The sequence below is a fragment of the Elaeis guineensis genome, chromosome 4 (assembly GCF_000442705.2).
Source record: "Elaeis guineensis isolate ETL-2024a chromosome 4, EG11, whole genome shotgun sequence".
NCBI lineage: Eukaryota > Viridiplantae > Streptophyta > Magnoliopsida > Arecales > Arecaceae > Elaeis > Elaeis guineensis.
Genome location: NC_025996.2, coordinates 44,006,777 through 44,017,810, shown reverse-complemented (window position 1 = coordinate 44,017,810; position 11,034 = coordinate 44,006,777). Strand labels below are relative to the sequence as shown.

Below are 11,034 nucleotides of genomic sequence, written 5' to 3'. Positions count from 1 at the left end.
TTACAGCACTAAAAGGAGATTGAGGGCACTAGAAGGAGCTCGATAGTGGAGGAAGATGGGAGGAGCACAGAGGAAGACGACGGGGTTTAGGGCAGGGTGGACTGGTTGTATAGGTGGGGTTTATGGATCCCGATGATGCTAATAAGAGCCGCGTAAAGTTTGTTACGAATCGCACTGGATCCCGACGATGTTTATAAACACCACCTTGAAATTAGTGCTACAGACCCAACTAGTGGAAGGTTTAAAAAATTTCAACACTATCAACTAGCATCATCAAATCAAAGTCAGCAAGTTTCCTTTTTCCTATTGTGAGTTTACCATGAAGAAATAATTCATACAATAGATGTTTATTGATCCAAGGATTGATTTTGATAAAATAAAATATTGAGTACCAATAGTACTAGTTATATGTTTCAAAAATGATTGTAGGGTTTCCTAAATGCTCACAAAGTCAAGTAAAAAATCTTCTCAAAGAAGCTAAGTTAAAAAAAATTTCAAGATGAATTACACAAGTATGGAAGGTTACATTATAAAGAAAATAAAGTTAGAAATGTACTTACATAGATACATCAAATCAAGAAAGAAATTCTCTCAAAGAAGTCAAACCAAAAGAGTTTTTAAGATAAATTATATATGTTTGAGATGGTACACTATGAAGAAAGTCAAGTTGGAAGTCATAAGTCGATGGTACAATAAGCTTAAAAATTTAGAGAAGCATGAAGAAGCTTAGAAGAAGCACTCTCAGTATTAAAGAACTTTTTAAAGTATCTTGGAAGCATTGAGATTAAGAAATACAAGCTTGGAATGCCAAATTTTGAAGAAAATTAGGTTGGAAGTCATAAATTGATCCTAAGTTTCATGAGCCGTCTTTGGCATGCTTGGAAGAATTTGGTATGTTTTAAGCTGGCTAAGATAGAATTTGAGCCGACTTAATCTCAGACAAACAAACAAAAAAAAAATAAAAGCTATATTTTTTTCTCAGCAGACTCAAACTATCTGCGCAGATCTAGAGTTAGTCGACTCAGAGTTTGGATGAGTCGATTCAGACATTTTGATAGTATGGCTGCTAGTTTTTTTTATTATTTCTAAAGGATAAAAATTATGTCTAACAACTATTTTGACTTCCACAATAGCTAATACAATTGCTCAAGCTAATTTAAGGCTATTTAAGACTTGGAATTCAATTAGAAAGAAGAAGAAAAAGATTGGAAAAGAGAAAATTTCAGTTCTCATTGAGTGCATTGAATATCGTTAAGAAAGGGATGTAGAGAGGAGTTAAGAGATTTGATTATACCAACTGAAAAATTCTTCAAGCATCCATTCAAACGTCTCTCATCCATTCAAGAAGAAAATCAAGTCTACAAAGATCATCAATCAACGACTTCTCCAAACTTCAGTAAGTTTCATTTTCTTAAGCTTTAGCTCATTTTTTCTGTACTCAATTATTTTATTATATTTTTTACAAGTTGCTTTGAAGAAAAAAATTTAGGATTGAGGCTTGTCCATCCCTAGAATTGGTCGATATAGAATTTTGATAGATGAGCTTGAAAAAATCAACTGAGTTGATTATGAACCCATGAAAATAATCGATGTAGGTTTTGGCTGGTGTGCATGAAAAAACCAACTCAGTTTAATTATGAGCTCGACAAAACAATCACACTGTAATCAAAAAGATTATAGTGGAATTCTTAAGTAAGAAAACTTGAAGTGGACGTAGGTGCTAGATTTGGCACTAAACCATAATAAATTTGTGATGTTTGTATTACTTGTGCTTACTCTTATCTTATACATTATTCTATTATTTATCTTACTGTACATATTTATTTGATTCTCATATTGCATAATTAAGTTTAGATTAGTTTCATTTAAGAATTGATTGTATTTGTGATTGTGTGTTTGTCTTTACTTTCTATTTTCTACTACTCATTTAACTTTATCTTAATATAGCATAAATATTCTTAAAATTATTTTTGAGTATAAATATTTTTCAAATAATTTTTTAAAAAATTCAATTCATCCTCCTCCCGGGGGTTGCTATCTCTGGGAATAATGTCAATTCTCAATCGGGTTGTTAGAGATAACATTTTACATGAACAGGAGACAACACTTACTGCTTGCTCCCATGGGTATAAAAATGCATTTGCCTAAGGAATGAAGACCATGATGACAAATGATAACGATCGTCCAACCTTTCTGTAACTGTAGGCAGTTATACACAATTCCTACTCAGACGGACCCTCTTTTGCGGCAAGCTTTTCAGACTCCGGTCTCACTACTTAACATTTGCGTTATTTTATGGCCTTTCCTTCCACCGTCTACCCTTACAAAATGCATTTAAAAACTTTGGGTTTTGCTATGGTGCTCCAAAAGGCTTTTCAGTCCTTTTACTTTTTATCTATTTTTGATCATTAGATTAAATATGGATAGATTGAATACAGATCACTTGGATTGAAGCTTGGTAGAGTATCAATGTGCATAGCTAGTGCAGTAAATAAATCAAAGATCAGGATTATTCCATACCACTATCAATTTTTTTTCAAAAAAATGTCATTTTTCCGTGGACCAATTGAGGGGGGGCACTTGTGTCTATGGGTTGTGGAGCGGGAGCACGGAGGAGTCGCGGGCACCGGGGTTGGGGCGATGGTGGCATCGGGGTTGGGGCAACACAATGTAGAGAAGCTACAGATCGCAGAGGGGTAGGTGTAGAAGCCACCAGCACCGAGGAAAGGGGGGTGGCGGGGGGCGTGTGTGGTAGGAAAACCACAAGCGCATGGAACAAGGAGGGGAGACCGAGGGCAGAAGATCTGCACCAGGGAAGAGGGGTGGCATGGGGCATGTGTGGTAGGGAAACCGAGCTGGGGAAGGGGGGATGGGGGGCGGGAGGTGGGGTGGGAACCACGGGGGGGTGGGGTGGGGTGGATCGTGCGAGAAGGGATGGGCGCAAAAGCCACCAACGCCCCAAGGGGTTGTGTTGGGGAAATCGCGGGAGCACGCAGCATGGGGGGCCAGTGGTGGGAGCAGTGTGTAGAGATGCCATGGCGCTCGTGGAGAGGGGTGGTGGGCGACCACGGAAAAGCCGCAGGCTGCACCAAGATGGGGCAGTGCACAGAGGAGCCACGATGGGGGGCGCAGCACGCAGAGGAGCCCTGACGTCAGGCGGGGTGGGGGGCGAGGCATACAAAGGAGCCTGGCACCTGAGGGAGTGGGGGGCGTTGTGTAGAGGAGCCGTGATGCTCGTAGTTGGCCAGGGGGGACCACGAAGAAACCAGGGGGCGATGTCGTAGAGGAACTACGGCACCAAGGGGAGGGGGCTGCTCGGGGGGTGGGGGGACACAACACACAGGGGGATGGGGGTGCGCAGGGAGCCACGGCCCCGAGGGCAAGTGTCGGGATCGAGAGCGAGGAGATGCGGACCACTGGGGGGGGGGGGGGTGGAGGAGCCGTCGGTGGGTAGCCCAGGGGGGCACCGCGTGAAGGAGCTATAGGTGGCGCCACTAGCAGATGGCTCGCTGTTGGGGGGTGGGGGTGGATGAGTGTGAAGAATCCATGGGCAGTGGGTGGAAGAAGAACAGAAAAAAATATAATAATCAAATATTATTTTTAAAAAATAATAAAATATACAAAAATTTAATATATAATACCTTAAGTATCTCTTATAATATTTTATTATAATAGAGTACCGTCGCAAAACCTAAGAACTTATCAAAACATTTTAAGAATTTTGTTTACATGCCTATATCCTTATAATCAGTTCTCAGAACTTTGTCATCAAGTGCAGCAACTATTACTCTTCCTTTCATATAATGATGCATAATCTGTGCCTAGCTCTATTACACATCCGACTACATATTTTCCTTTCTAATAACCAAAACCAAATATATATGTCAGTATTTGGAGTTTCAAGATTCATGCATGCATTCTATCATCTATAATCGAATGCCCGCTTAAAGGAGCCCAAATGAATTCACAAGATCATTGTTAACCATTGATTAGCATGTACACAAGGTGAAAATGGTCTTCATAAATCGAAAGGAATAAAAGAAACATACAAGCATGAATCGACAAATATACAAACGTACTTGGACCATTTCTTCAGCTAAGATTCTCATTATTAATCGATAAACTCTTTTTGATTAATGTGTCATGGCTTGATGTTGATTCTGCAGAGCTCAGGTGCAAGACCTGGGGGTGACAATTAACTGGTACGTACCCTATCTTGGCTTCAGGCTCCATCATCCAAATTTCTCTTTTCGATCCCTTTGTTCCTCTAGGAAGTAACTAATCACGATGTCATCATAGAGATATGGCTTGTGTAGTATATTCTTAGCAGCATAGGACTCTGAGCAAGGGTTCCTACGTGCTTTGGACCAAGACAAGTGTGCCAGCTGCAACAAAACAGCATGCACTCTGGAAATGTACCTCCCATCAAATGTTGGAGAAGTTAAATAAGATACTTGGCAATGCTGCTCACAATTTTATCTTTGATGTGGGAGGTAACTGTGGAGGGAGAGTCATACAATAAGACCTGTTTCAAGTGCCCTTATGGGGGTGCACCCTCCATGAGGAGGAAAAAAAAATTTGCGTTCCGAAATCATGAAGAAAAATGAAAAAATATTTCATTTCTCGTATTTTTCTTCACATAATTTTAGTAGGACACTTTGTAATAAATTTGGAAAGTCATGTAGAAAAAAAAAGAAAATTTTGCTCATATTTTCCTCCACTCAGAAAAAATTGAATTTAAAGTTATTTTAGAAAGTCCATGGACAAAAAAATTTCGAAATTGTAAATTATATTAGGAAGCCATGTAAAAAAGGAAAATTCCTCCACACCCAAAAAATTTTGAAATAAACCTGTAACTTGATTCGATGTCATGGGGATCGAAGTTAATAGCGGCCAAAAAAAAAATCGCGTATATTTTTTCTTGCATTTGAAGTGTTGGTCCATGCCACAGCAATCAAAGTGAGTGGGAGGTCTAGTATTATTTTTTTTATTATTTCTTCAATTATTCATATATCTCATAAATAGAACAGTTGAAGCCTTGTTGTAAGTATGGATCAGAAGCATCTAAAGTCTGAAACTTGATTACTGTAAGTAGGATCAGGCTTTATCATAGATACTATATGAATACTCATAATCGACTATTTTTTCCATGTTGTGGTCAATTCTACTTGATTATATTCCACGTCATTGACAACTTGATTTTATTTATATTAAATTTGATTTGAGCACTCGATGGGAAACTGTAGGTCCAATAGCAAATCAAGTTAGAAATTGCTGTTACCGGAAGCCAAGTTATAGTAGGATACCATCTCCTATACAAACTAAATATAAAAAGCTTAAGGTTGCATTTGGTAGCTGACAATTTATCTAGAGTGTTAGCAATTTAATATGATAATCTGAATTACTATATTTAAGTATCCTTTTTGGATGATAATTCAGATTACTTTGGCAATCCAGATTGTCTAATGAGAGGCAATCTAGATGATCTTGGAAAGAGATAGCTATCCAAATTACCCTTCTTTGATAATATTGTAATAAAAATTTTGGATAAAATTATTTTTTAAAAAAATCACATAAAATCTATTATCCAACCCTTCCCTCCCCCCCATTTCCCTCCGCATCTACCCCCGACCCGCAGCTCCTCCATCCCCCTTTGCCTATCCGTAGCTTCTCCGCCCTTGTCCCCCACCACCTTCCATGGCTCCTCCATGCTCGTCCCTACCACCTCCATGGCTCCACACGCATCCGCCCGCTCCCTACTCCCCAATGCCCAAGGTTCCCTACACCCTTCGGCCCGCCACTTCTCCGCATCACCACCACACCCATATCACTCCCATTACTTCTCATCAGGAAAAAAGAAGAGTACCAAGACAAGATAATTGTAGGTGTTTTGAAAATTTGATTTAACATTATTAATAATCTGATTGTCATATCAAACATGTCAATCAATATTTTCAGTAATTTTACTGTAATATTACCTGTGTACCAAACACGATATTCAACGTTACTGACAATTTGATGATGGTAATCTATCATGAAGGCAATCTACATTATCTTCCAAGATTGCCAAGCGATGCACCAAATGCAGCATAAGCAAAATAGGAATGCAGTTTTCAAGGCATCTATATATATATATATATATATATATATATATATATATATATATATAAAGTTCACTTAACCCTCTATTAATAAAGCCATCAGGCTATTGTTAACATTTACTTGATGCTGCCATGCCTATAAAACTTCTCTGAACAATTTACTATGGTTTCTGGTTCAAAGGAGGTATAAATCTAGCATGGTTCTCTTATTCCTTTTCTGCCATGCAAACTTCAAGCCCAACATTCTTTCGAAATCATTTCAAGCCCAACTTTAACATCCACTATAAAACAACTTGCTATACAGATACAAAAGGCAAACTTGTGCCCTTAGTTGGAAGCCATGTTCAAAGTATTTCTTTGGTTTGAAGATCTTACATTGTCAAGTAAACAACTAAATCCAAGCTTACCATTTATTTTCATTATCACAAGCCATATATAAATGAAACAAAAGAACAAGCACAAAGCTGGAGGAGCCAAGCTTGAAACAGGCCAAAAGAAAAGGAGAAAATGTTGATCTATAAAGCATCATGCCTTTATGATTGATTTTGTTCCTGTTCGGGCTCAGGTTCTGGCTCTGCCGGTGCTTGCTCTTGCTCTTGCTCTTGCTCTTGCTCAGTAGCATTTCGTTTCATCGAAGCAGCCTTGATTACATGATTGTAGCTTCCCTTCTCCTTGAACAACTGCGCAAAGTGGTGTTTGCAGTAGAGGATGCCATCAATCGCAGCATAGGATGAAGGTGTAAGGGTGCACCCCCCATGGGAGCACTTGAAACAGGTCTTGTGGTACGACTCTCCCTCCACAGTTATCTGCCACAACAAAGATAAAATTGTGAGAAGCTCTGTTAAGTATCTTATTTAACTTCTCTAACATATGATGGGAGATACAGCAAACCTTTTCCAGAGGGTATGCTGTTTTCTTGCAGCTGGCACACTTGTCTTGGGTCCCAGAGAACATGTAGGACACCTTGCTTGGAGTCCTATTCTGCCAAGTAAGAATATATTACATTAGCCATGTGTTGATGATGACATTGTGATTAGTTACTTCCTAGAGGAACAAAGTGAAAAGAGAAATTTGGATGATAAAGCTTGAAGTCATTAGTGTACCAGTTCATTCTTATCCCCAGATTTTGCACCTGAGCACGACAGAACCGACATCAAGCCATGAAACATTCATCAGAAAGAAGTTACTGATTAATACTGAGAATCTTAGCTGAAGAAATTATCCGAATATTTATAGATGGCAAATAAAAAGTATGTAAAATATGGAAGATTCTCATTTTTAAGGTTGAGAAAAGCATAAAGTTCTAAGAAGGATGAATATTTTTACCTGTTGGGAATTTTTTGGTGAAGCTGCCGGTCTCCTTAAAGAGCTGTTCAAAGTGAGGTTTGCAGTAGAGTACTCCATCCATGGAAGAGTAGCTGCACATCTGATGACATGCCCATACAACATATAGAATGTAATTTTAGCCTAATGAAAAGCAACTAAAAAGGCATAGCATGTTGCTACATTAAGGCCATTACTCAAAACCAAATCAAAACAACCATATAACTTGAAAAATACAAAACCTGGTTTCAGAGTTAAATTATTGATATGCGGCAACAATTATTAGCCATCCCATAACAATAGCATCTTATAATAGCAAATTAACTTTTCTCAGAAAATTAAAATAGCAAATTAGAAGTATTTTGAGCATTTTACATTTAGATGATGCAATATTGCATTTAAGAATTAAACTTACGGCTAAAATATCATATCAATATAAATAATTCATACTCAATTCTCAGGGGCAAAAATTGTTGTCAGAAAACAGCCATGATGGCCAATATATGCTTCTATCAACATCATAATTCATATACAATGGCCATTCTCTTGTAGTCCATTATATGTGTTTATATATATATAACATGATGTAGCTTAAAAGTGCTATAAGGGCCCTTGGTGTTAAAATGGCCAGTAAGTTGCAACCCTAGGTTATTTTGACGCATCAAAAACCAACTAGAGATTTGTAACACATAACTCTATTTTTCTTTTCATTTTAGACAAAATCATGCACGACGTAGCTGCGAGAAATAACATATAAATGGCAACAATTTGATATAAAAATACAGCTTGAGAATTGAGCCTACCGTAAGATTTCCTTTGCAGTGGCTGCACTTGAAGCAGGTCTTGTGATAGGGAACCCCATCCGCCGTCAAGAGATCGATGAAATGGACGGTCTTGTCGCATGCCTTACATTTATCCTGGGTGCCACTGAAAGACATGGCGATAGTTCAAAAGAAAATATTCTAGTTTGCAAGGGTAGAAGATGGAAGCCCAAGAGATCAAAGCACCAAATCAAGCAGCACTATCTTCTTTATACGTTCATGTATTAGATAATATTGAAAAAGAAAGAAAAATAGGTCAGCTGGCAATGGAAGTCCAGTGGTGAATCTTTGCCTCTCAATCTGCAATGAAGAGAAGCAGTCGAAAGGTGAGAAAGAAAGAAGAGAATAGAGAGAAGAAATAAGATGAGGTGAAAGAGGTGGAGGAATTATAGGAGAGGGAAGCGGAGGGGTGTAAGCTACAAACCACAAAGACAAAGTCAAATAGGGAAGATAAAGGAACGGTGTCACGTTCCATACTATCTATATTCTGTAGTATACAAGGAATCCAAAATTTTTAATGGCTATCACCATTTGACCGTGTCCTAGACTATTTTGTTGCCTAATAATAGTTTTTTTTTTTTTCCTTTTTTTGGGCATACAAATATATTTATACATCCAACACGTAAAAAACTACCTTAAGAGATCCTCGAGTAGTGCGAGTTATCTGCAACTTTGGTCTGAGGAAATTCCTGAAAGTGGGGAAGACGGCAAAGTCTCGCAACTGGCTTCATGGGCTTCATTTATTTTACCTTTTTGTTCAAAGACTGGCCTAAATAGAATTAATTGCGACCCAAAAAAGACAGCAAGAATTGAATAAAGTCTCATTGCCTATTAGTTTTTTTCACTTTCTTATCATCACACTAATCAAATCCAATGTATTACATGAGCATGGCTCATAACTACACGGTATATAATATCGACAATATCTCTGCTGGTTCTTTTCTTGGTAAATGATCTGCAGTGGTTCTTTAGTTGATGAAACTCAAGTTTTTGAATGTGTAGATGCAACTGAATCATGAGAAGATAGCATGCCTGCTTTTTCAGAATAACTGGCCTCTTATATGACTCCATCCAAGTTGCATCCCTTTGACAAATCAAGTAGGAATATCTGATCATGCCTTCCAATTCTTTTGCCTTATAAAATTTGTTTAGTGCTAGTAAGAGACAGACCTTTTAATGGTGGGGAAGTATGGAAGTTGTGTTCACATGTGGCAAGTAGGAAGTTGCATCCCTAATTTAATTGGAATTGAGACGAATTATGCATGCCAATTGCCAAGTCACATCTCCAAGTCTTTGTAACTTCTGGTTACTTTTTTTTTGGCTCTTTGCTGTTAACTGTTATGGTTTCTCAAAATGTCAAAGTATTACGAAAAGGTGAATATGGGAAGCATTTATTAACTTTATTCACCATGTACATGTTCAAGAACTCTCATTCAAAGTACTGTACTATATATGCGGGCATTCAACTAAAGATTACAAACTCTTACCTAAAAATAAATGAACAAATAAAGATTACAGAGGCGTGGTACAATATAACTTTAGGCCTAGGCACTGATCCACTTTTAACATTCTCCATCTCACAGATAAAGTCCATCTGAATTCTTGTTGAAGTTTGTTTGAGTAAGCCCGAGGCTATAAAATGGATTTCAAAATATTCAGATAGAGGCATATTTTAAACTGAAATATTATACGATGCGCTATCATTGTAGGTTGTTCTAATTAACTTTCAACTAGATATAATACTTACAGAGTCGATACAACAATTGCATAATTTATTTTAAAATTAACAAAAATATCATAATATATCAACACTATACAGCAATTATAGTCTTTAGATCAGAGAAATGTCATATGATTATAACGTTATGATGATCATAACTGTTGGGTATAAAATAACTCCAGTCGAAGTTCGTAAGCGGCCAATCCTCCCAGGACTCTTCCGGCTTCCGATCTTGTGCGGCATCTTTCTGAACTCCTCCGGCCGTCCGAGCTTCTATAGTACCATCTGAACTCCTCCAGCAGTCGACTTTCCATAGTGTCCTCCAGATTCCTCCAATGGACGAACTCCTATCGTATCCTTCGGATTTCTTCAATAATTAGCTCCTTCAGTCGTCTATCGGACTGCTCCAAATGCTCTCTGGGCTTCACTATCAGCCGATTTTCTACAATGATCGACTACTCTCCGAATCTCTTCCAGACTTCCTCCTGTCACGATCGACTTTACTCCGAGCTTCTTCCGGACTCCGTCAATGTTCGGGCTTCTCCAGCAGCAGGACTTCTACAGTAACCAGACTCCATCCAAGTTTCTACAGTGGTCGACCGCCTTTCGAATTTCATCCAAGCTTCTACAATAAGCGAATTCCGTCCGAACTTCTATGGCAACCGATTTCCATCCGAGCTTCTACAATAAGCGGTCTCCATCCGGGCTTCCACGGCAACCGATCTCCATCCAAGTTTCTACAGTAAGCGGCCTCCTTCCGGACTTCTGCAAGAATCGGACTCCGTTCGAACTTTCACAGCGGATGGATTCCAGACGAACTTCTACAACGGACGGGCTCCAGCAGCCGAATTTCTATATTGACCGACTATCTCCGGTGTCTTCCGTACCTCTCCAGCCATCAACCTTCAACAGCACCAATCGGACTTCAACAGTGCCAACCAGACCCCTCCAACGGACAAATTTCCTCCGAACCCCTCCAGCGGTCGACCTTCCACAGTGTCCTCCAGACTCCTCCAGCGGACGAACTTCCACAACGCCTTCCAAATTCCGCTATCGATCGACCTTCTAC

The 11,034-nt window shown here is 38.9% G+C and overlaps 1 protein-coding gene across 1 annotated transcript; it reads right to left on the bottom strand.

Moving 5' to 3' along the window:
- Positions 1 to 6,411: 6,411 nt before the first annotated feature.
- LOC105032373 (LIM domain-containing protein WLIM2b) lies at positions 6,412 to 8,578 on the bottom strand. The gene is made up of 5 exons (XM_010906817.2): positions 8,228 to 8,578; positions 7,428 to 7,527; positions 7,205 to 7,233; positions 6,993 to 7,082; positions 6,412 to 6,907 (listed from the first exon to the last, which is right to left on the bottom strand). Exons 1-5 carry the CDS (start codon positions 8,360 to 8,362, stop codon positions 6,635 to 6,637), a joined length of 627 nt encoding a protein of 208 aa, XP_010905119.1. The 5' UTR covers positions 8,363 to 8,578; the 3' UTR covers positions 6,412 to 6,634.
- Positions 8,579 to 11,034: the final 2,456 nt, after the last annotated feature.

Bases quoted from the DNA above. Each gene is read 5' to 3' on its own strand.
- LOC105032373 (XM_010906817.2), bottom strand. From the start codon at position 8,362: ATGTCTTTCAGTGGCACCCAGGATAAATGTAAGGCATGCGACAAGACC. The intron at 7,234-7,427 runs GTAAAAATATTC...TGTCGTGCTCAG, and splicing joins CACCAAAAAATTCCCAACAG to GTGCAAAATCTGGGGATAAG. The intron at 6,908-6,992 runs GTTTGCTGTATC...TTGTTGTGGCAG, and splicing joins CAGCATACCCTCTGGAAAAG to ATAACTGTGGAGGGAGAGTC.